At 35.7% G+C, this 25,827-nt stretch overlaps 4 protein-coding genes across 4 annotated transcripts; 1 reads left to right on the top strand and 3 right to left on the bottom strand.

Moving 5' to 3' along the window:
* Nucleotides 1-158: 158 nt before the first annotated feature.
* Nucleotides 159-3,822, bottom strand: LOC147411393 (uncharacterized). Its single transcript, XM_086448112.1, has 2 exons — nt 3,187-3,822; nt 159-752 (listed from the first exon to the last, which is right to left on the bottom strand). The coding sequence occupies exons 1-2, from the start codon at nt 3,646-3,648 to the stop codon at nt 393-395; spliced, it is 822 nt and encodes a 273-aa protein (XP_086304238.1). The 5' UTR covers nt 3,649-3,822; the 3' UTR covers nt 159-392.
* Nucleotides 3,823-7,829: 4,007 nt separating this feature from the next.
* Nucleotides 7,830-9,206, top strand: LOC147411392 (uncharacterized). Its single transcript, XM_086432041.1, has one exon. It carries the CDS (start codon nt 7,830-7,832, stop codon nt 9,204-9,206), a length of 1,377 nt encoding a protein of 458 aa, XP_086288167.1.
* A 1,244-nt stretch (nt 9,207-10,450) lies between these two features.
* Nucleotides 10,451-12,867, bottom strand: LOC147411391 (uncharacterized). The gene has a single exon (XM_086448102.1). The coding sequence runs from the start codon at nt 12,262-12,264 to the stop codon at nt 10,516-10,518; it is 1,749 nt and encodes a 582-aa protein (XP_086304228.1). The 5' UTR covers nt 12,265-12,867; the 3' UTR covers nt 10,451-10,515.
* A 3,759-nt stretch (nt 12,868-16,626) lies between these two features.
* LOC147411390 (external alternative NAD(P)H-ubiquinone oxidoreductase B2, mitochondrial-like) lies at nt 16,627-23,874 on the bottom strand. The gene is made up of 10 exons (XM_086448092.1): nt 23,624-23,874; nt 21,970-22,246; nt 21,349-21,555; nt 20,882-21,132; nt 20,142-20,361; nt 19,829-19,933; nt 18,923-19,195; nt 18,690-18,811; nt 16,967-17,086; nt 16,627-16,875 (listed from the first exon to the last, which is right to left on the bottom strand). Exons 1-10 carry the CDS (start codon nt 23,710-23,712, stop codon nt 16,788-16,790), a joined length of 1,752 nt encoding a protein of 583 aa, XP_086304218.1. The 5' UTR covers nt 23,713-23,874; the 3' UTR covers nt 16,627-16,787.
* Nucleotides 23,875-25,827: the final 1,953 nt, after the last annotated feature.

The raw sequence follows: 25,827 nt of genomic DNA, 5'->3' as shown, positions 1-25,827 counted from the left end.
GGGCTTGGAACTTACTACTGACGCACTACGGCTTGCTTTAAAACTCCTTTCATTTGAAATTTCAAAAACTATCACCTTAAGATAAACTCCTATTAATTTGAATTTTTGAAAACCACCACCTTGAGATACAATCTACCATGGATAGGAGAAAGTGTAAATGTCAAGAAAATTTAAAAATATATAAATAAGAACATAATGTGTTAATCTCCTCATTCCCACATCCAAATAGAAATACAAAGCAAATCTGAAAAGGGATTAATCTCCCTTCCTCTCCTAAAAATCTTATAAAAACAAATTTGAAAAAATACAGGCAAGCAAAAGCAGCAACACAGACACCCATAATCCCAAAGCACAACTCTGTACAGAAATGGATCAGACAAAAACCAAGTTTCTCAAATATTTTCCGGCAATTGGAAATTCTGCGAGCTGAAAATGTGGAAAGAACTGTTTTGAACAAAGACGGCGACACCACACTTGCTGCTATTGAAACCTTCCCACAGTGTGAAATTTACTGTTCCATTGATCGTTTTCTTTGCAGAGATGTCTTTAACTGTGCAGAGCTTCTCGAGTTTTCGGACGGCAAAATCGTTCGAGAGAACACGACCTTTGTTCTCACCCATCGGGCAGTCGGTTACTATTCCATTCTCGTATAGTGCCACCATTACGTTGGCACCACGACCATCCACCTTTGTCCTTAGAGCTCCTGTTAGGGATACTTGTAAGGAGTCTGGTGATGGCCTTTGGAACGTTGCCTGTTTTGAGAATGACAATGTAGAATGATCAGAGATTGATTTAATTAATATCCTAAATACAGGTATTTTATTCACTAATTGAAAATATGACATTTGTCAGATTCTCACAAATATACAAATTCAAGAAAACTGAAAACCGACTCTTTACCAAACCTAAATTCAAAATCCTAAAATGTTTTATAGAAGCTCAAAATATGGGAAGTGACCCCTAATTACGTTTCAATAACTTAGAAATTTTGGTAAGAGTCACCATTGCCTAATCTAGCTTAGCTTACCAAACTCTTTATTGGTAAGCAAAGTTGGATTTGGACTTCACACCCTTTCTTCAAATCCAATTTAAATTTTGTTGTTTCGGTAGAAATCACTCTTCCCTAAAACCAAGCTTAACTTACCCGTGACAACATTAGCCTGTTTGTTGACCTTGTCCTACAACACAAAATTTATGTTTCTTCTTATACTATAAAGTTCCTACCTTTTATCCCTCCAAGGTTTTGGTGAATATTTGAAGTATCACCATGTTTTCAAAAATGTTGATACCAGTCTACACTAAAAAGACTAATCTAAGATGACCTAATGCCTTTACTTTATATTTTTAATCTAAAAATTCTAGCATTTTCTACTTCCCGAAAGTTCTATCATACTCTTGACATTTGAATGCTGCAAGAGATGGGAATTTAACATTGAAGACGAGGCCGAATAAACTGAATGATTCTTGGGGAGAAGATCAAGTGCCTTTGTTTATAAGTTGAAGATGAGGGCATTTGGATCGTCTCCTTGAATGCAAGGTATCTCAAAGAATAATGCTGAAGTGACCTCAAGATTGCACCTCATATCACACATTCTCACATGAAATTGTGTAGGAAGCACAGATGATTTTCATCAAGATACAAGTCAAAAAGTATCTATGGTTCCTACACAATTTCATGTCAAGATGTGCGTTATGAGGTACTATCTTGAGGTCACTCCAGCGCAACTCTTATCTCAAATATTCATTCACCGATACCTCAAAGGGTATGTCTAAATCATTCAAATTTCATTTTAAAAAATAGCTATTTTATTTTGTTGTTAGTTTGTCAACATCTTCCTTTGCCGGATCCATGGCAGGGCCATACCCACCTAATTCGTATCATACTTAGTTGTCACCGACTTCAAAGCTTCGAGCTCACAACTAACCCACTCTCATACCCTCTTAAACAATTCTTTTTCACCCTATATTTTGAACATTATCATTATCAGTTTATCACCAAATCCTATATACATTTTTCTGCTCTTTATTTGAAATATTTGAAGATAATAGAAAAACATGTATTGAAATTTCAACAAAAATGAGACAAAGTATTTCCAACACTCCTCACTCGTCATATCAAGCCTTTACAAGAAAACTCATCAAACCTTGAATCTATTACTCTAGACTTTGATGATCAGATTTACTCCTCCTTTATAAAATTTATATAATTAAAAAAATTATAAAATAAATAAACTATGCAAATTTAGCACATATCCATGTAGTCTTAAAAAATAACTATAAAAAAAAAGGATTTTTCTTGATTAATGTTTATAGATCTAATTATTGAGAATAACATGTAACAGTTAACAAGGTACATTGAATGTACCTTATTGATAAATATGTAAAGTAATTTATAATAGTATAATGATTTTCTGACGCCCCCACAGAACCATAGATCTACGATTCTGTGATGGAGGCGTGAGTGAGAGGGGGTTTCATTTGTAATAATAAAATACTTTTATGATGATATATTTCAATGTATTATTATAACGAGAGAAGGCGGAGTGGAGGTTCATCCACGCAAAAAAATTTGGATCTCACAAATGCCCGTAGCTTTACATTTAAAATGATCCACACAAATATCATTTTCAAATATATAATCTTGTAATCTTCAGAAACTGTTTAATCAATACTTTAAATTACAAATAAGCCCTTTATGCCATCTTCTAAGTTATTTTAGAGAGCTTCGCTTACCGCACCAAGATTTTTTTTTTTTTTTTTTTTTTTTTGAGTGGGAGTGGTTAGCAAAAGCTGGTGTGGCAATAGAGCCAACGCACGTTTACGAAATAACGGATTTTCTAACCTCAAACAAGGTTTGAGCCTCAGCGTAAAACGTAAAGCTGAGATAGGAAACATCCACAGATTTCCTAGTGATTCATTCTTCTTGGATTACCAGAACATCAACTAACTCAATCAAACAGACGGTTGAGATGCTTGGGATTCTAAGAAATTTATAATCTTATCTCAACCGTTTATTTGATGGAAAGCCTCAACTGTTGGTTGAGGCTAAAAAAGTCCTTTTTCAGATATTCGTTTCCATGTTGGAACATCGTTGGAGACGAACGGTTGAGATAGTAAGATAAATTTCTGTTCCCATCTCAGCTGTTCCTTGGATTTATTTTATTTTTCGGATCGTTTGTTACATACCTGTAATGTTGGAGCAGGATATCGAACAGCAGATTTGATGTTAGAGAGCAAAGAATCTTGATCGGTTCCCACGCACTGGACCTTACCCTGAACCACCACTTGTGGCGTAAACATCGTGTCAAGATTCAACGCTTCCACGTAAGCCTTCTGTCTCACGGTCCACATGCTCGACCCCAACGGATCCTTCCAACCTTTATAATCCCAATAGTCCACGTGGAAGTCCAATACGATCACGGGTACATCCAGCTCAAAGTCTCCCCTTCCCAACCTCGAGATCAACAACTCCGCCTCTGATGACGTGGCACATCCCTGTGAAGAGAATACTTCCACCACCACGGCTCCGCCCCTTCTCTGCTCTTCTGATGCTTGGTCTGCTGTTGCGTTCTCTGAAGACGATTGGTCCTTTCTTGATGAAGAAGATGAGGAGCCTCGTCCGAAGCATGAGAAGAGACGGGGCGCCATCCCGTCGGTAAGGAATTACGGTGGTGGGTCAGATCAGGGGAAAAGGCGTCAGATAATTAATGAGAGATTGTGGGAGGAGAGGAAAGGAAAAGATTTGTTTTTTGGGGTTTTGGGTGGTGGCTGGTGTGTAGAGAAAGGTGGCGTAGTAGACGGAGAACACAGCTATTATAAGCTTTTTTATATATTTCTGTTCTTCTGTCGGTTTAAGGATTAGAGAAAGCCTTCTTCCAGTAAAAAATGCCATGTGGAACCTTATTTTGTCGGATCGTGATCTACATAACAAAAATAGCCTGATCGATGGATCATGGGCCCACCCCATGTAGCCTTACTACGGCTAAAAATGTTCGAACCTAACATCTTAAAAGTCTTTTATGGGCTTTCATCGATCTGTTTGCACGTGGCATTTTATGGGGAGTGGAGTATATAACTTTGCAGTCTCATTGAATGTATCAAAAATAATATACTCAATTGGTTAGCGGTGCACGTTGTTAGGTGTTGTATGGTTGGGAGGTGCCGTTACCGACACGGACCTGTCGGTGACACTTTGCTTGTTGGTTTGGTTGGATTTGCTGTCGATAGGGGTCCACCCCTAAACTAAAGGCTTAGGTTAAGAATCATGAGTTCATGATCAGATCCAATCTGTGATGGCCCACAATCCAAGAGCCTCAATGATGGCAAGATCTTAACCACCACCATTGGCCAAGAAGGAAAATATTTAGCTTCAATCTACCGTTGACGCTGACCTTCGAACTGACGGTTGAGATTATTCTTGATATTTCCCAGAAAAATAACTCCTTAAAAAGTAGTACCAATCCCTAGAAAGATAATACTGATCTGTAGGAAGTACATGAAGAGTCGTGATTAATGCATGTGGTCTTGGTATATGGTTGACCTGGCAAATGCACATAATCATAGATCATTTTCATCAGGACACACAGGGAAAAGATGTGCAATTTTGTGCCCTTGCCACGTCAGTCGCGTATCACGACTGTGTACATTCATCATTATTCTTACATGAAATCTGTGTTTTTTTCTCTTATCTTAACCGTTTGGTTAATGAAGTTGAAGCTAGGAAAGTTCTTGCAACAAATATTTACATTGAAAGTTTTAAAAGTGCAATAGGAAGATTCAGAAAATTGATCGAGACAATAAAATAGAGTTGTGCAACACTATTTGCACTGGACACTACGTTCAACATTGAGTTGATGTGGCAATGCACAGATCACCATAGATTTGTTTTCTTTGAGATACAAGTTAAAAATCAATGGTTGGACAGTTCAACTCAATGTTGAATGCAATATTCGCAAGCAGTCCATCACTTTCCAATAAAATATTGTGGGAGTTTGGAAAAATTACACCAAGTACGTTAGACAATGTTTACATACAAGTTCGTATTGGAAAATGTGATGTAAAATCACATTTTTAATCATGTTCATTTGGGTCTCTTTGAGCTTAAATTTATGTAGGATCCAAACATGTTTTAGGATGAGAGCACATGGAAATCTATTCTCTCCATTGAGAAGGATAATGTTGTGTATTTAGTTGCCTATAATCGTTAATGAGTGAGTGAAAAATTGATTCAAATAGGCCCCTACTTGAATATGAAAATTTGTATGTAATGTGATGAATTTTATTTAGTCTCACATCGAAAAGGTAGAAGAAAGACTTCTACTTCTTATACGAAACTTCTCTTATCACTTAAGTAGATATGAGAGAAACATGGGTAAGCCCATACCTACACAAGGGCCCATGGACTCAAAAAGAATTTGTACCCCATGATCCAGAAAACTTTAGTGTGTGTGCTCACATACAATACACACACCATTTGGCTTCGCATGGCTGTGAGCAAAAGGCCTCATTTTGCTAGCCTCGCAAGGGACTCACCCCTAAATTCCTATCGTGTTTTTTCTTGGTATCTATCCATCCAAATTAGTTGTCTTTAAAAGACACCTCTCTATTCTTTCAGTTGTCTCTTAGAGACACCATCTCTTTTCACTGGATTTTTTTCCAAGAGATTCCATGTCTCTTCATTTTCTTTAAATAGGTCATTTTGACCTTGGTTTTATTCATTCAATTTTCCCTTGCATTCTTGATTTTTGTGTGCATTTTATGAATGTACAAAAGCAAAAGTATTTGATTCATTAGGCATATAGATTGAAGTGCTACCTTTATACGATTGAGATCATTATATCCTATGAGACACTTATTTACAAAACCGTTGGCACCAGTAGAGGGAAGAAATTTGTCTTAAAGACATTGTGTTTAACACAAGCCTCAACTAATTCTATAGTTTTTATTTGAATTTTATTTTTTATTTTTTTATTTTAAAGAAAAAAAAAAAAAAACTAGTGAAACCAATTTTATGAATCCTAAGGTACGTAGACATGTTCATTCATATAAACAAACACAAATCAAACGATTGCATCTTAAAAGTGGATGAAACACATGGAGTTCCAAGTACAAAGTTGATGACATGTTTTCAAAACATAAATAAATTAACCCCTTCTCTCACGTGCCATAATTTGTTGAATTCATGCAACTTGATACCTTACAGACAAGAGTCCGCACCAGTATTATATGCTAGATGAAGGTGTACGGTACCTGACATTTTACTTACGAAAAAAGAAAATTTTATTCTAACATGTGTCACCAACTCACAATTAATATAGTCAAGTGACATGAGCTACAACCAAGGACCCCCAAGACTTACATTTGATAACTTTCTAAGGCAAAAGTATAATCTCTATTATTTAAACTAAAACTTTAAGAGATTTGAAATTCAAAGTGTTTTCACAGGCATTGCCATGCGATGAGAAGTACCAATACCATTGCTAGGAAAGAGGATCAAAGACAACAATGGAGAGAATAAAAGGACACACAATTACATGAACTTATTTTTAATGACAAAAGATTTCACTCTAAGCAAAGTGGATTGAAGGAACATGATTCGGTTAAATGACACCAAACCTTTGGGATAAATATTGTTTGTTGTAAACACTAGAGAAGATAAGATTTTTAAATCTTTTGATTGTTTACTTAAGACCATTAATTAATTGATGTGAAAGTACAACAATGGACTAAAAAGAAAATCTATACAAGCATTGGAGTTTTTCATCCACAACAAAGTAATTGTTGCTTAGCAATTCATTTTGAATTTTGTGAACATTAGGGGGAATATGATAAACTTTTAGGGAAAAAATACTCTTTATTAAAATCTTAGATAAGTTAAGAGAATCAATCGTGGAAAAGTAAATTAACTTTGTATATTCAAAGGATATTGAGACGTGCAAAAGTGACGTCAAGCTTGAACCTCATATCATAATTCTGAACGTGAAAGTGGATATGATATATGTTTTTCACTCGTATCTCGACGAAAAGCATCTAAGGTTCCCATGCACTTTCACATTAAGAAGTACGATAAAAGGTTTCAATCTAAGGTCACTTCAGTATTATTCAAGGATATTTAAGTAGTTTACATTTTTTTCTTTTTTTTAAGTAAGGGCATTTAACTGAAAAAAGTTTACTATTGATTTAGCAAAATGTTGAAGTAACATTAAAATGTACATCATGGGAGATATTTCTAATGTGGATGGTTGTCAAAACCATAGATGCTTTCATCGAGATATCACTCGTATCTCAATGAATAGCATCTATGATTCTGACAAACATTCATGTCAAAAATGTCCCCCATAATGTACATTTCAATGTTACTCCAGCACTTCCCATTGATTTATTAAGTACTCATCCAAAAATTAGGGGATATTTAACAACAACAAAAACCCTTATATTAGGTTGTATTAAATAATTTTTTTTCAATGTCCTTGTTTAATGTAGAATATACACTTTCATCAAACTGTGTGCTATAAAAATATGTTGGAGTGGCGATATAAGATCTCTTGATTAAGCTTCAAAATACATCTGGAGGAACTGTTTTGCATCCAACGAGCGGGAAACGGCGAACCCCCAACGTCTACTTTTTTGCTAACGGTCGAAAAATCCAAATTACTCAAAAACTCCCTCAAGTATCTCTCCATTCGTTCCCTCTTACCATCTTCAAGAAATCCCCAAAAAACAAAGAACTAATTCATCTTCTCTCTTTCTCGTCTCTTCTCCACAAAACCAATAGAAGTTTGATCTTCAACATCTTTTCTTCAAGAATCTCCTTTTACCATTACGAGAACATGAGTTTACTCCAATACCCAGACGCCATTAACGCTTCAGATCTTCAAGTATGGAACAATGCAGCTTTTGATAATGGAGACTCATCACTCACTAAAGATTCTTGGTGTTCTTTGCAACCCGTCTTCGCCAATCGGTCTGAAACCCTCGATTCGCAGTCTGGCAAAGAAAATCAGAGTCCTGTCTTCTGTAAATCATCTGTTTCTGTTAAATCTCCCATACCCATCAAGCCACTGAATCCGAATGGCGCAACTGCAAACTTGAAAGATAAGCCATTAAAGCTCCTCTTCAAACAGGGTCTTCTTTGCCCCTCCTCTCCGACTGTTTCCGAGAATGGAAGCGAAATTGTTGGTGATGACAGGAAGATTGATTTGGAAATCAAAGAGATCGAGATGGAGATCAGTCAGTTGGCATCGAAATTAAAGGCTCTTCGTCTTGAAAAGGAAGAGAAGAATTTAAATAAAATCATGGAGCAAAGACAGAGATCAAAGAATTCAATTGCCCAGAAAAAGATGGAAGAAACTCCTGTGGAAAATTCAAGCACAAAGTTCTGCCGCAGAGGAGTCAGTTTGGGTCCGTCGGAAATCATCGCGGGTGTCAGATCTCAACCAACAGTAAAGCCTGAAAGCACCACAACCCCCATTCAATTGACACAGAATCGTCAAAAGTCTTGCTTTTGGAAACTTCCTGAAATCAATGAAGATAAGGTCACAAAGCAAAGGGGAGGAAGATGTTTGAGTCTAAGCCCCAAATCACGGCTACCCCTTTCAAAGATTCAATCTTCGAAACAAGGATTCACAACTATTGGATCAAAGAAATCCTTAAAGAAGGTCAATGGAGTTCTATCAAGTGTCATTCAACCAAAGAAACTCTTCAAAGAAGGAGAAAAATCTGTTTCCATTAAAAAACCAGTTAGAAATGGAAGGATTGTAGCGAGTCGTTACAATCAGTCTCCTGCCCAGATTACTGGAAACCATAGATCCATAGAACATCGTAAGAGGTCGTTACCCGAAAATGAAAAGGAGGACATTACGAGGTGTGATAAGAAACACACTTCTTTGGTTGGAAAATCAAATGGGTTTCTGCAGGAATGCAACCTGAATTGGGTAACTGAAAGCAGAGGAAAAAAGAGGTGGGAAATTCCAAGTGAGATAGTAATTCACGAGAATTTGGAGGATAATCCATTGCCGTCTGTTTCAAACTTGGCTGATTTGCTTCCTAGGATTAGGACTGTTCGACATACTAATGAGACTCCCCGGGATTCGGGACCAGCTAAGAGAGTGTTTGAATCAATTGGAAGAAAAACACATTTCATCGGCCATAAAAGGGGTGTGGGGAGTTCAGTTTGTCAGGCTTTGAGCTTTGAAGAAGATGAGTGATTGGAATCATTTTTATTTTTTTTGGTTTTTAACACCAATTGTAATGTTTGGAATTCGGTAAGCGCTTTGGTGTGCTTTCCTATTCAAATGGGTAGTTAGTTTCTCATTATCATTTTTTGGATAATCCTTCTCTTGCCACCTAAATGTAGTTTAATGGCTATGGTCTTCAATGATAAAGGATAATTAGACTTCTGTTCATTTCTCTTGATAACATTGATTTTCTTAGTTGTGAAAAGTAATTCTACGTTGATCGCCTTTCTTTCGCTATGTGTGCATGTGCCAGCGGTCCCAATTGTCAATGATAGGCACTTGTTAGCTTTTAGAGGGAAAAAACGCTTTAATTTGATGAACCCCAACCAATTTGATCCATCGGGCTCTTTAATAAGAGTATTGGACATATCTTTTTTGTGAGCATAGAACACCCAGATCAAATGGCTAATTCTAGCACACAAGACTCTTCTTTTGGTTACATTTTGTTTTAGTAGGTGATTAAAGATCCAAACTTCCACCTGTACAGTGTTTCTTTTATACTACTTTGCTAGCCACAAACCCAAATGAAGGGAGGATGGTTTGGGATAAGGCCTCGATGATGAGGCTTGACGTTCAAGGTGGAAGTTTTTGTTCTCACTGACTTGGTATTTTTGACTACTGTGGCATGGTCATTTGGTGGCCCAACTAACTCTATTTGAAACTTCACTTAAGAAACTCAATCCATCAGTCAATCAAGCTAATCTACAAAACAATGTGTATGAGACATAATGGGGTGTGTGTGGGTGGGTGGGTAGGTGAGAGTAGTGGGGGAGGTGTGGGTGGGTGGGGGGGAGGGACTGCAATTGATAAGTGAATGAAGGAGAGGGATGGAGAACAAATGGGGTTCCATGTCTCATTCATAGAACCAGCCAACCTGTCAGGATGGGTTTCCGTGGTCCACATGTTCTTCTAATTAAAACAGAAATCAACACGGACAACGTTGTGAATGTGAGAAAAAGATAAAAGAGAAGACGAGAACTGTGAAAGGTCGAGGCACCAAGGCACGAGGTTCAACTCTTCCTGACTTGCAGGTTTCATGTACAAAAGAAACGATAACAGTAAAAATAAAACTAAAAAGGTTCCCATTATGCCCAAACTGCTAACGTATGAGATGGAACCCTTTCTACTCTGCATATTTCCATGCAAGAGAAAACATAATAGTATCCTAAACCAGGTCTTAATCTAGTGTTTCAACTGTTTTGCTCACCAAGCAATGGCAGCGAATCGAGATACATTCTATTTATTATTTCAACACTTACACATTAAAAGAAAAATACATTCATTTGTACCATATTTCGTTAAATATGCTTTGAAATCTATTTGCGGATAACTTTTTGATGATTCTCTTTGCATCCATAACATCAGCTTCCGCAAGTCTTTCTAAGTTTTTCAGATAACTAGAATTCACAATCTTTCTTCGACCCCCATTGCAACTAGTTAACGACATTAAGGTGGAGAGCAAAAGCATCTTGTTACCTGATTTTCCCTCATCTGGGTCAAGCAATTGAAGAATTCTATTGACATTACGATCTTCCTTCAAGAATATCCTCCTATTCCTCGGGACCCAAATCATGCTAGAGAGTGTCTTGGCTGCCATTTCACGAACTTCAAAAGATTTCGAATCAAGCAATCTCAAGAGCTCTGGCATAAACCCTATATCCCCCATTGCTTTCTTCGCCTCATCCAATGCTCCACAGAGTCGAAATGCTGCCTTCACTGCCAATTCTTGAAGTGAAACTTCACCTTTACGAATAAAGAACAAGAGTTGCTCAAGAAACCCGTAACCCATCAGGATGTTTAGAGAACTCGAGGAGGAGAAACAAAAGCTCTCAATTGCTCCAAGTGCCATTTGTTGGGCTTTTGATGAGAACAACAATTGTGGATCCAATACACAAACAAGTGGTTGAATCCCCCCTTCTTTAATGATCATTTGACAAATAGGTTCATCCCCCGAAGCCATGATTTCAAGGAACTCCATGGCTTTCATTTGCAAGGCTTCGTCTTTCGATCTCAAAAGCTTGATGAAGGCTGAGATTATGCCTTCTTCAACCATGAATCTCTTGATCTCTTCCACTCCTGCTAGATTCTTTAGAACCCCACAAACCGGACCAATTGACTCTCTTTTGTCATCACCACTAGTGCAGATCTTTAATAAAGTCGTTACTCCTCCATGAGCAGAAATCGACCAAACATTTTCCGAATTCTCTGTCAGTTTCTGCAGAGACCTCGCCGCTCTTTCTTTCCCTAATTCACTTCCAGACTCCAACACCCGTATCAAGGCTGCAATAATCCCAGCCCCAACAAGAACTCCTTTATAAGAATCGATTCCCGCAATCGCCAAAATCACTTTCACAGACTCTTCTTGAATACCCATCTCTTCAAATTCAAGAAAATTGACCAAAAGTGCAATAATTTTGCCATTCTCAACAACCATACTCACATATTTTTCATCTTCCATTACAATCTCATTCAAGGCCACCAAGGCTTGCTTTTTCATTTCTGACCCTCCAATCTTCAGCCTTGTTGACAAATCCCTGACATAGAATTTCATATCATCCCGAGTAGCTCCAACATTAGGCTTCAACACCACGATCGCAGAACAGCGAGTTAGAATTCCAGCATTGTAAATTTCTGTTAGACTTGTGAGATGAACCTCGATCTTCACTAAGACTATATCGAGGTTGCTCTGCATATGAAGCTTCCCACCAAAGGAAAGGTCGACACAACGACGTGCAAGATCATAACAGTCACTAACCGTCACTAATATAGCTGGAATTAAGTCTGCCAAGGCTAAATTCTCTCCCAAATGGCCATTCTTGGCTGCTATAAGTCCTGAATTCAACTCCTCAAGCTTGTTTCGGATTAAAAGCCATTTTACTTGAAAAACTTTGATCGAATAAGACAGAGATATTACCGAAGATATAAGCTCAATCGATCGAAGAAGATTGGATTCTTCGGTGAGTAACGTCAGCAAGTTTTGATATTCTTCTTCTTTACCTAGCTTCTCTTCACCCATATCTTTTTTCATCGATTCAAACGTAAACTCATATTTCCACGAATTGGGTCGGACAATTGGTGCCAAATTTACAAGAAAATTCCTTTTGAGTAATGGAATTATGGAAGATGAGAGGAATCAAACTGATGATATCAAAGCATAGTAACCTACGCTTGCTACTTATCTTTCATGTCTGCAACTCTGTATATGAAACTGAATTGGAATTTAGTTGACATTTACTGCATTGACCTTTGAGAGGACAAAATAACGGTTGAGGGGTTAATGTTTCGGTGGTAAAGTTTGTTTGGTCACTGTGAGGATAAAGGGTAGTTTGGTCAGAGAGAGATATTTCATTTATGGGATGGATGGTGAGAAGGGAAGGGTTGTGAATCTTGTGATAAGGGATGGAAGGGAAGAGGTGGAGATTTATTTCTTCTGATGACTAATAAATGAATTTATAAGAAACTATTTGGAAACATTCCTCAAAAAATATTTCCTTAAAAAAGAAATTTCTACTGTTTTGAGTGTTCCAAGAAAAATGTAAATCTCATTTTAAGGAAAATTTATAATCTCTCTCACACACGAACTCATTTAAGATTTTGGGTTCAATGAAGGACCCACTATGGTTACATTTAGGTAGAATTTGAGGGTAGCTTTTAGTTTCCAACCCATCAAGAACATGTTTGGCACGTTCTCAAGATATGAAATTCCCACTACTTTCAGTAAGTCAGGATCGAACTTATCAGCACTATTTCGATAGGTACATATCAAACACATTTTTTCGCATGGGATCTCCATGTAAAGAACTTTTCAGTATGTACTTACCGTATGATGGTATATTTTTTTAATATATTTCTATTGAATTTATTGTTTTTAGATCGATAGTTACATATCAAACAGTTTCTTGCACAAGATCCCAAGTGAAAAACATTCAATATGTTATTACCGAACCTTTTTGAAAATATTCGGTATGTAATTACTAAAAATTGTTGCAAGGTTCATTAGTTTACTATTAAGTTTTAAAAAAATCGATGGGTCAAACTAGTCGATAAATTTGGGATTCAATTCAAAATCAATTGGTAATGAGTGGAGAGGCCCAAGAACTTATAAGGAGAGAGACAAGGCAATAGGGGGGCACATGTGAGTCGGACTGGGGCAAAACACATGGAATATGAAATGGGTGATATAAAAAAAAGAAAGACCCGCTTTGATACCATGATAAATTTGGAGTTCCAACTCAAAATCAATTGACAATGAGTGAAGAGGCCCAAGATCTTATAAAGAGAGAGACAAGACAATAAGCATCTAATGTGGGACTAAACTCAACACTAGTACATAACTATTTGTCGCATAAACCCACAAGAACAGTGGGTAAAATGAGAAAGTGGGTGTTACAAGCAAAAAAGTGGGTACCAATAGTCCGGCCCTTTATATATATCAGATAACATTGAGTAGGTATTTTAATCACTAATAAAATAATAACAAGGGTATTTTCAGATTTATATATATCAGATAACATTGAGTAGGTATTTTAATCACTAATAAAATAATAACAAGGGTATTTTCATCTAAAAATACCCCAAATTTAAGTTCCATCACATCATACACAAACTTTGGAAGCAAAAAAGTTGATCTAGGCAACTTAACATTCTGATCGTTTTATATTTTTGATTTGCCAGGAAGCAAAATCCAAAACTCTCCTGAAGGATAATTTCACACCAGAATGTCTTTAAAGTCCACAAGAGCTCTCCACTCTCCAAATCCAAATCCAAATTCAAACCCAAACCCAAATGGGTTGTTAAGAAAAAAAAGAAGGGAAAAAGATTTCTTTTCAAGAGTCATAATAAGGAGATGACATTGTACCATCCCATGTGAAGATGCAGGGAGATGACACAGTACCACTCCCATGTGAACCCTTTTCGTTGGATGCCTTGAGATTGGGGTCACTTTTGTTGAGTAAGGGAGAAAAATCTTCACTCGAGAGAAAGAAAAGTGTTCTCTTTCCAAACCTTTATTAAGCGTAGATTGTGTAATGAGCAGCAAAAGCCAAAAGCCAAAAGCCAAAAGCCACCCATGTCAAAACAAACCAAAAGAAACCATAAAGGGTATTTACCATGCACATAGAATAGTGGACAAGCTTTAAGGAAATATTTGAATTTTTTTTTTTTAAACAGGGTTAAGTTGGACCCTTATCTAACCTTCCCATTTCCATCATTAACTAAAGCAAAGGGGCCACTGAAGAAATCAAAAGGGTGGTATAATTTCATCATTAATCTTTAAAAAGTTCCATATTAGTTGAGCAACACGTGTTAATGATCCTCATGATTCCATAAACCAAAGTTTTAGTAATATGGTTTGTTCTTGACTATATGTAGTGTAGTGACATTTTATTTTTTTTCTTAAAAAGCTTGTTAATTGAGGATTTTGACGTCTTATGCTCGGAATTTTCTTTTTGTAGGGCCTCGTGGGCATGCGTGCTTGTCAAATGACTCCATCAAGAGTTTTTTTTTCCATCAAACAGAGATTCTATGATTGGATTGGCACATGGCATTGATCTACTGGGGACCACCACATACCATTTAACCAATCAATTGTTGCATTTTTTATGTCTGATAAACCTGGGGCCACAGGATTTATAGGATCATGTGACTTTAATTAGACTCTCTCATCCTTTTTTAACTTTAGTACTTGTTTTTAGCTTGCTATAATCCTCGTTTAACGAAGAAATGTGGTGTCGATTTTTTCAAGTTTATGTGGTCCAATGTTCATAAAAAAGGTGGAAAAAGATTTAAAGGTGAGGTAGGGAAAAGGTAGATTGTGTGATGAAGCAAGGGAGAAAAAACATTGAGTAGGGAAGAAGGAAAGTTCTATAAAGATGGAAGAAAAGGAACAGAATGCCTTCGGCTTTGAAGATAAATGGTACACTTATAACATGTCATGTTGATATACTGTAAATGAATGAGAAAGTTATCCCAACAGGAAAAAAATAGAAAGAGCCTGCTTTTGGGAGAGAGAGAGAGAGAGTATGTATGTGAGATAAAGAATTGTGCATGTGTGCACCACGTGCAAGCATATATACGGTAGAAGAGTCGTGATAAACTAACTTAAAAAAAAGACACTCAAAATTCACTCAATTGATGTGACATGTGCAAAGAATCATAGAATTCCTCGTGATACACAAAACCAATTGAGTAAATTTTGAGTGTTTTTTTTAATCAATTTATCATGATCTTTTTGTAATTTTTATATAAGCTAATGACAAAATGACGTGCTAAAACGTACATGATTGATGTAGCAAGTGCACAAAATCATATATATTTTTCCTTGTTTATCCATAAAAAAAAGATCTGTGGTTCTATGCACTTGCCATGTCAAAACCATGTACAGACCTCTCATGTTTTATACATGGTGTCGGTTCTTTTATTATCAGTCAGCATTTTATTTATCGCTAATTCCCTATTTTCTTTTATTATCTTTATCATTCTTAACTAATATTTAAATTACAAAAAATAAAAAATAAACAAATCTCCTTATAATCCATGTGCGTTTGCAAATGCCCCTACTATAGTCTTATATGTAGAAAGTAGGGATCCGGGCGGACCAGGCCTCATAAAAGGAGACTCGTGTATGAAATCACAATCTTGACCATTATAACACATACCCTAATGGTCAAGATGCATTCTAGAGATACAAGAAAAATTCATGGGATATGTGCATTATCCCAACCATTATCTTTGGTGTACTCTTTATACATAAATCTCTATATAATTTATATGTAAGGTTATATGAACCAAAGGACCGCATACGACCAAGGCCCTCACTTGAGGCACATGATTTGTCCAAATGACACAAAAAGTTACATTATGTTCCAAGCCATCATACAGAACCTGGAGCCCTGGACAGCATTGGCCCAAATGACAATTAAACTTTTTAGAGTTCATGACCTAGACTAGATTAGATGTATAATGGTGAAAAATAAAATGCGGTTGTGGGAGAGGGAGGTGAGAAAAGGGATTTTAGATTATTTTTTTTATTAATTTCTAAGAACTAAGAAAAGACCTAGGTCAGGAGAATGTTAACAGGGGTATCCCAACTCCCTTTACTTTCAACCTCCGATCTATCAAACGTGGCTTGTTTTGAGCCAACCACCTGGATCCAACCTTGTACCCAAACACCTTTGAAACTTGCTGAGTAACGTTACTTCCTTGACAAAGGTCCCAACATATGCTTTTGTTACTCACAAAGCAAAATGGAAACATAAATTTCATCATTAATGATTTTCTGACTCCCCCACGCGGCATACTCAAAATACTCTCCTGATGTGGCATGTGCTAGAACCATGCAACCGGCAACCCCCACCCATAAAATCACTTAAAAGATAAATGAAGAATCAAATAAATCTAATTAAGAAATAAATAAAAAAATAAAACATCTACATTGATCATGCATTATGCAATTAAAAAGAAAAGAAAAAAAGGGTAAGCATACAGACATAAGAGGTATGATCATAACTCAGACCTATAATCTCAGATTGTTTACAAAAGCCCCCACTTGCCTCAAATGCGACTCGAGTCCCTCCCAAAAATAAATCGCTTTGTCCAGTCCATCATCACTAATACCCTTGTGTGCCAGCTGACTTGCTTGCTGGATGTAGAAAGAAAGCAATAAGAGTGATCATCTACTAATATAAACACGTATGCTCTAATGCTTATAAAGACCAGAATCAAAATGTTACCTTGCATATACAGAATACCAGAGCCACTGTGAGCTGTGACCAATTGAAACCCAATCGCCTGGAAGCTGTGCTGCTGCTTGCTCTCCCCCCAATGGAGCAAACTGCCCCAAATGCTTGTACCTTTAAATGAATGAAAAAAATATATCAGAATGATAAACAATTGTGTTTTGTTTATATATGAGCATTTGGGGAAAATATCTTAAGCATTTATCCAAAACACTACCGCAAAAAATGCAGTGTTCTGGGTTCAATAGGGTCACCAACTCGCACAGCTATTATGAACCATGGGTCATCAATGAAAAAGTACATAGTGGTAGCATACATAAATTCAAATCGAACTTCAAACAATAATGTATCCCTGTAAAGAAATACTAAGCAAAAATATAATGGACGAAGTATAAACATACTGCCACTAAAATTGATATGGGTTAACAAACTATACCACTTGCTCATAGTACTAAAATGTGTAATGATTTTCTAACACGCCCTCTGATACACACCCCCCATCACAGAACTGTAGATCATTTGCCTCGGGATACGCATAAATCTTTTTCTTGTGTATCTTGAGGCAAATGATCTACTGTTCTGTTATGGGGGTGGGTGTCAGAGGGGGGAATCATATTATCGTGACCCGACTAAAATATGTTGTTGGAAAAGTGTTGATGCAACTAGCAAGACAGAAAATCAATTGCAAGAACGATTGAGGCATGATAAATCACCGCCCTTAAGAGTATATCGCGCCCCAATTGGAGTAGTGGAATACCCTCCAAGGTACAACAATCGGAATCCCAAACCAAGCGTGCACTCACAATGGCTGAGAAAGTTGAATAGCTCAGATTGCTCCTTTAGGGCAGAAAGTTTCTCTCTGTCTATTGGGTTAGAAAAAATTCGTTTTAATAGACCAAGGGTTTGACCACCCCATTAATTAAAAGAAGATTAATGGCTAGATTAAAACGTTCTAATTGCAAAAATGAGCCAATCCCGCGCACAAACACGAGGCTAGAAAGCGAGGATTTACACCCCCCCTTGTGTGCACACGCATTAAGGTTTTCGGATCAACGGATCCAAATTCCAATTGGAACCTTGGGTTTTCCTGTTGGGCTCCTATGCACACGTGGGCCTCCTATCTTTTCTAACCTTACCACACAAGTCAAGCAAGATAGTATATAAAGACATAGCTAATCTTTCTCATAGTCGATGTGGGACTAAATGTTTTAAAGAATAAGTTGAACACTCAGCACTTGTGTGTTGGATATACCCGATATAGTTAAACAAGTAAAATGTTACTTTTGTATTTGATAACATTAAAATAGATAAAAGCTAAGAGTATACCACTTTATAACCAAAATAGCTAAAACCACTTTGTATTTCAAAATCTTGAAGTAGTTAACATTACAACATATGTATCTACTATCCACCGACATGATATCTAATTAGACAAAATGGTAATGTATTAACTTCACAGCTTTCACTTTCATTTAAACGAGAATAAGATCGTGGGCCACAGTTCCAAAACTGAATATCGAAATTCATCAACTATAACAGATATGGTAAGGATACAGGGCCAATACGGTCGGGATATGACATTTTCTTGTAATATCAAAGCATTTGATCATATATTATGACTTTTAAAAAGTTCATAGAAATCATAGATCACTGGTGGATGTGGCCTAACATATCGCTACTTAAGGGTAAAAACAAACGAGGAATGTTAAACTTGTACCTAAAGGGATGAAATCGATGGTGTCCCTCCCCTCTGAACCTGAGTGGTCCTTCTGGATTCTTTTCACACTCTTCCATACGATTAAAACACCTCGCGAGGTACTTTCCTTGTTGCGCAGCTACCTGACATAGCAACAAAACATAAGAAAGGTAATGTGTAGTGATGTTAAGGTATAAGTTCAAGTTTCACCACTAGAAAAACAAATCTTAACATGCGAGTTGTATGAAAATAACCTGAGCTGTTGCAGGTAGATTCTTCATCTGTGAGTCCACTTGGGAAAGTGCTGATTTGAACTCCTCGATATTCAATTCAATGGACTCTTTGTAATCATTTCCTTTGGCATTCTTCAAAAGATCTACAATATTTTTCATCTGATTATTCTTCAAGTAAATCTCCATTTGAGGGTACCTCTCACAGATGTCGTTAATAACATCTTGGAATTCTTTAACAGTTAGAGTGCCAGAATTGTCCTTGTCTGCCTTACTAAATATCACCGAGATATCTTCCTAAGAACATTTCAGAAATAAAAATATAAAAATATAATTAGCATAATAGATTAAATAAACTGTGGTTGGAAGATAGGTTATTTTGCACCAAAAAAAAAGGTTTATGAAGTTTCATTTTGCATAGATAAAGTAGTTCACTCATCTGTCTATCCTTTAAAGAGCTCCTCCTGACCAACAAAAGAGATCACAGAAGTTGTTATCAAGGTGATTGTTGATTAATTCTTTAAAAGTTATGAGATTTATTTTTTTTATGGGTAAGCTGGACTTGAACCCATGACCTCAGAGTTGCTTTGCATGTGTCAAACCAACTGAGCTATGGGTCTAAGCCCATGAGCTTTATGTCAACACTAATCAAATTACAGATTCAAGTTCTCAGAGGGAGATATAGTAGCTCTATATCTGTTACTCTTCTGAGTCTATGAAATATGATTATGACATGCAATCAATAGAAGATGCAAAAAAGTTTAATGCAAGGAATGCTTCAAATAGATTATTAACAGCTATTAAACAATAGAGATAACAAACTAAAAAAAGTGAATGGTACACAAAACAAGTTCACAGAAATCCAACAAGTACTCCATTTCTTGAGTACATAACTGAAAGGAAAAAAAAACAACTTATGGCTGCACATACCATAACTTTACGTTGATTAATTGTGGCACAATCACCAAGTGCATATACGTTATCACATCCCTCAACTCGCAGCCATTCGTCAGTTGCTAAAACACGCCTATTAGTCTATCCTCACAAAAAAAAAATGTTATTCAATTCAACTATAGAAACTATAACAACCCCCCACCAATAAAAAGATACATCTCCACATACATAAAAAGGAAAAACCTAAATTATAACTAGTGATAAAAAATGGCCCCAATTTTCAGACTTGAGTTAAAATCAGATTAGAAAAGGGAAAATAAGACAAGTGGAAAGGCCTAGATCAAATGACCTGACCAATTTGCTGCATGAAATCCATTATGACAGGGCGGGTCCCAATACCAGTTGACCAAACAACCATTCCATATGGTATAGAAAAAATTTCTCCACTAGATCTTTCTTTTGTAGAAATGGCTTTATCAGTTACTTCTATAACCATGGAACCAGTTTTCAGGTTGATACCATCTCTCCGAAATTTATCTTCAGCAAAAGCAGTGATTCTTTTGTCAAACCTGCAAAAAACAGCTCTAAAAGCATGAGAACAAGTTGAAAAATAAAGAAGTAGCTCAAAACTGAAAACGCATTTTTGTCCTCTTCTTTCTCTCCTTGTACTTTGGGCACAAAGATTCACGGCTGTATATGTTCTAACTGAAGGCATAAGAATGTTCACAAAGCTTGTGTCTTTTAAAAGGGGATTCATCATTGCTAAGGTAAGGATTCTTTTGGAACTGCAATTTATATTAGGGATTTTAGCAAAGTATGTAAGGCTCTGCAATTCTCCAACATATATCAAGTGAACATCAAGAATCATTAATAAAAAAATAAAAATAAAGTATCAGAAATCCACGCAGATCAATGCCTGATTTTTTAAATACAAAAATGAATCTCGCAACAAATATGATGTATAATAGGCTCTATGAGATTACATGTCATTCCAAAAAGAATTTTTTTTTTTTTTAATGAATAATCATTCCAAAAAGAATCACTACTAAGAAACAAAGAACAAATTAGAAATATCAAATTCTTCCTTACATGTTCAAAATATGATCTCCTGCCTCAAGAAGTGTTATTTTCACTAAATCTTTAACGGAAGAATAAAGTTTCACTAAATCTTCACTAATAAAGTCATGAAGTTCCGCAGCAAACTCCACACCACTTGGCCCACCACCAACAACAACAAAATGGAGATTTCTCTTCCTCTCTTCCTCATTCAGGTTGGGGAGGCTGGCCCTTTCGAAGCAGTCAATCACACTCCTACGGATATTCTGAGCATCCTCTACTTCCTACATGAAGAAGTGAAGTTCTTTTCTTGATTGAAGAAACAATAGAACAAACACTTGCCCAAACATGAAAGGAAAAAAAAAATCCTATCAACAACACTTGCCCAAACATGGATGCCAAGTGCTGTTTCCCATATGATCATGTAGAAACCCACCTATAGACTATCTATGACAAGATGCTGTAAGAGCATGTAAGTGCAAGTTAACAAAGGAAATTACCTTCAAAAAATTGCAATGTTCCTCGACACCAGGTGTGTTGAATGTATTGACACGGCCTCCCAAGGCTATCACCAAGTACTCATAGTCAACTATAAACTCTTCTTTCCCTTCTAAGTTCACACCTTGGGTCGACCGACAGTGAACTTTCTTGTTTTTTGCATCAATCTTGACACATTCGGCTTCCCAATATTCAATCTGTCCACTTTTCTGCCACAGAAGAACCAAGGAATCACCTCAGTAACTATAATAACTATCAAAAAACAAATCAAACAGAAGTCCAACGAAACAAAGCAGTGTTGTACTATGACTCATTAAACGGATTTTCTTTTATTTATAGTTTTTCTATTTCCTCAGTAGAAAACTTCAGTCAGTAAATTCAGTATTCTCTAAGTTTTTTTCTAAGTTTCCATACATTGCCTTAAAGTTTTCTCCATCAATTTCATATCAAGTACCCAGAACCCCAGACTAAAACATTTCTCAAACGGAAAACTTTCTATTTTTGAAGAATAAAGAAAATAGGCTAAACAGATAAAATTACATCGAATGAATAAGAAAAAGATAGATAATGTTTTAATGGACTATAATTATATCACTTGTATTGATGCAACTCCTTTTAATTACCTTCATAACAATTTTTCGAATTGGTTCAACAATGCTGCGTGCTTCCACTGTCCCACATGTGACACTTGGTAGTAAAGGAGTAAATGCAAAATAATTACGAGGTGAGACCACCTGAATATCATACTTGGAACTGTCCACATTTCTCAAGAAAGTTGTGCCAGCCCACCCAGTTCCAAGCACCACCACCCTCTTTTTTTTTATATCTACTTCAGAAGAATCAGCAGTATTCAGATCATGGTATGAGTTTGATTCAGAATATGCCACAAGACCCCCACTACTGCAATAACCAACAGAATGAGTGCAAATTGGAGAAGGAGATAGACATGAGAAAATGAATGACAAGATACATCAAACTATTACACACTCAAAATATATTCTAATCAGACACATGTAAAGCAGGCACGTAGTGAGGGGTGGCAGATAGTACATCTAGATTTGTTACAAATAAATGACCAAACAAAAAAAGAAGAAAATGAAAGAATGTCTTTCCATTTTCAAGATTCACCTATAAGCACCCGGGAAATAATTTCAAGATGAATTCAACATTTCATCTAGAATATTCCAATTAGAGTACTTATTTAATGTTGTGTGGACCCAATACTTAAGCCCACATGACCAACCACATTTTTTTAATATAAAAGAGAGTCCGAACCCTATTGGGAGTGACCTACTCATTTCTCTTCTCCTTAACCCTAATCTTCTAACATGAAATAAGAACACTAACAATTCCAATATATCGCTGAATCGAGATTCCAATTTTTTTGGCTTCACCACACTTGATGCATGTTATAACACTCATATGTCAATGCAACATAGCCCATCCCCACGTGTTCTAATTTGCGTTCATCATATTCCTACTTAAAGAGCCAAGAACCGTAACAGGAAACAATATTAATAGCAATGCAATAAATAGGCTCCTTCTCTTTCTAAGTCACATATGATCATTCCTAACATCTGATTGTAAATCATACCATTTTCAAAAATTAAATTATGCATCATTAACAAAAATGAAAAGACTGAATACGGAACATAAAGCCATGAAAAACTAAGATTAGTAGAAATATAAAAGTTGAAGCGAGGCCGTATCCTCCCTGCTTCTTGCATATACATAAGTCACGAGAAGCTGAGAACCATCAAGGATATCTCTGAAGACGACCTAATCAGATGAACGTAACCAACCAATCAATAGACTTCAGTTCTACACAATCCATCTGTAATCATCCAAAATAATGAAATAGACTGGATTGTTATGTTCATCGGATCGAATTCATCTTGAGCACATCAGATCTGATTAGGGAACTCAACTACAAGTTAGAATGTTTCCTATTAACTCTACATCCTCAGAAGCTTAACTTATAGATCGAAATTAAAGTTAGAAATTCTACATCTCTAGCAATTCTAATCAATAGATTTCATCAATTTGAAACAAAATCGCGTTGTAGTGCATTTTCACACCGAATGTTGGAACCAATACTATCGGATTCCATTAATCAAAAACACACATTTATATTAAACAACAAGAAGAAGTCAACAAATGTAATTATAATGAAAAATAAACATTTTCCATCTAAATTAACTCAAACTACTATTCATCAACACGAAAAAAAATCAAGGAAGTATAGATAAATTGAAACAGAGAAGATTAACAATGGACCTGACAGTGAAGAGAACAATAAGCTTGGAAAGTGAAGGATAGTCTTGGAAAGCTCGAGAAGCTCTCACGTAGAAGGAAAAAACTCGCATCTTCACTAGTAACTTTGCGATTCAGATCTGACTACAAACCAGAGAAGATTCGCAGAGATTTCAGACCTTCTCTCGTTAGAACTTGCGAGACAGAGCAAACTTATTTTATGTTTGAGAGAGCCTCTGAAACAACAAGACACGTGTCTGTTCTCCTTCGTCTTGGGAGATTAGCACGTATAAATTAACGGATGCGAGTCGGTTCCAATCAAATGGTAGAGCCGTCACATGAGCCTTCGTGTAACCACGTGGCACACTTTGGCAGACTATATTAATAGTTGAGATATTTATCCGACAAAACTAAGGGTTGCATTTTTATTTTTAAAAAAGGTAAATTTGTATTAACCGCTTGCGAAATAGGATAAATTAGGGCCACCAAGATCGTTAAAAATCCAAAATACCCTCAAATATATAAAATAACAAAAACACCCTTACTTAAGGGTTTCATTGATTAATTATCTCATTAATCTTCTTCTAAAGAAATTATCAAAAAATAATTAAATAATAATAATAATTCTCAAAAAAATAATAATTTTGTGAAAATGATCAAAATGAACTTATTTCGATCTTTTAAGGGTTAAAATTTTTTTAATTAAAAAATTAAAAATTTCGACTCTTAAAAGATTGAATTTTTTTATTATTGTAAAATTAAAATTTTCAATCCTTTAAGAGTTGAAATATTTGTTTATTTATTTTTTTATAAAAAAAAAAAATCAACAATTGGGGTCGTTATTTTTTTTTATTTTTTTATTATATTTAGGAATTGTCAAAAATCATTCTTAAGTCAAAAATTATTTTAATTTTTACAAAATATTTTTTTATTAAATTTTTTTTCCCCCGATTTGGTTAATCACACGTAGACGACAAAATGACAAGATAAAATTTACATTTCGACTGTTGATTATTGATTCAAAAGGACATTTATTACCGCAAAAGGACTCAAATGCGTCTTGGTTTTAATTTCAATGTAATAACTAATTTTTAACTGAAATGTGGATCCTTGATTGGTTGTATGTGGTTTCAGCATTATTAATGATAGTTGGTACTACTAACATTTCCACGTGCCTATAATTTGATTATGGGCACCAACAAATGTACACGTGTCATACTTCCACCATTTGATCAACTAAAGCCTATACATATCATCTCCCAGTTTAGTCTTTTTATTAAGTGAATTGGTAGGTGGCATGTCCATTTATGTCAACGCATGTGCACTATAAAAATAAGGGTTACGTGTGATTAAATTTTTTTATAATTATTTAAAAAATTATTGCAAAATTTTCAAATCGGTAAGATAAGCTAATCTTATACCAAACTTTATACGTTAATATATTATAAAAGTTTTTTTGTAATTTAAAATAGGGTTGTGATGTTATGAGTTACGACTCCATTATCTTATGAATAAGGTTCGAAATGATTTTATTATAAAATCACATCATATAATAAAAAGGATCGATTTGTTGCACACTACTCATCACTGATGAAAGGGATCAAGACAAGTTTTCATTAAAGAAAATTAGTTTTAACTCAATCAATAAATAGTGACAACTCAAAAAGGGTCGTTGGATTAGATTGCGAGATCAACGGTCAAAATGTAAATTTTATCCCATCAGTTTGTCGTCTACGTGTGGGTCAAGCGCGTGGTTAAACAAAGGGGAAATCATACCCAAAAAAAATTGTAAAATTAAAAAATAAAAATAAAAAAAAATAATTAGTTAGGAACGGTTTTAGACAGTTCCTAAATGTACAGGGAAAAAATTAAAAAATAAAAAGTTAAAAAAAACTAACAGTCACAATTGTTGACTTCTTCTTTTATAAAAAATTAAATAAAAAAAATATTTCAGCCCTTTAAGGGCCGAAATAGGTTTATTTTGATAATTTTCATAAAATTGTTACTTTTTTATTTATTTATTTATTTTATTATAATTTTCCTCTTCTTCTTTACTATTTTTTGTTGTTGAAACGAAAGGAAGATGAAACCCCAACTCCTTTGAAGCTTTTCTCTTCGATATCAAGTGTAAATGATTGGGTTCTAATCATGTTTTCATCATTTTCAACTTGAGAGTAATCCAATACTTTGGATCTCCACATTAGGGTCAATGGGTACCCATTAAATCG

The sequence above is a fragment of the Akebia trifoliata genome, chromosome 1 (assembly GCF_017979445.1).
Source record: "Akebia trifoliata isolate Shusen 1 chromosome 1, ASM1797944v1, whole genome shotgun sequence".
NCBI classification, from domain to species: Eukaryota; Viridiplantae; Streptophyta; class Magnoliopsida; order Ranunculales; family Lardizabalaceae; genus Akebia; species Akebia trifoliata.
Note: the sequence above shows the minus strand (reverse complement) of the source record. Positions and strands in the feature narration are given on the sequence as shown.

Coding starts and splice junctions, on each gene's coding strand:
- LOC147411393 (XM_086448112.1), bottom strand. CDS start 3,648: ATGGCGCCCCGTCTCTTCTCATGCTTCGGACGAGGCTCCTCATCTTCT. Junction 753..3,186: donor ATCCTGCTCCAACATTACAG/GTATGTAACAAA, acceptor TTCTCAAAACAG/GCAACGTTCCAAAGGCCATC.
- LOC147411392 (XM_086432041.1), top strand. CDS start 7,830: ATGAGTTTACTCCAATACCCAGACGCCATTAACGCTTCAGATCTTCAA.
- LOC147411391 (XM_086448102.1), bottom strand. CDS start 12,264: ATGAAAAAAGATATGGGTGAAGAGAAGCTAGGTAAAGAAGAAGAATAT.
- LOC147411390 (XM_086448092.1), bottom strand. CDS start 23,712: ATGCGAGTTTTTTCCTTCTACGTGAGAGCTTCTCGAGCTTTCCAAGAC. Junction 20,362..20,881: donor GGAGATCATATTTTGAACAT/GTAAGGAAGAAT, acceptor TGTTTTTTGCAG/GTTTGACAAAAGAATCACTG. Junction 19,196..19,828: donor TTAATCAACGTAAAGTTATG/GTATGTGCAGCC, acceptor AAATGTTCTTAG/GAAGATATCTCGGTGATATT.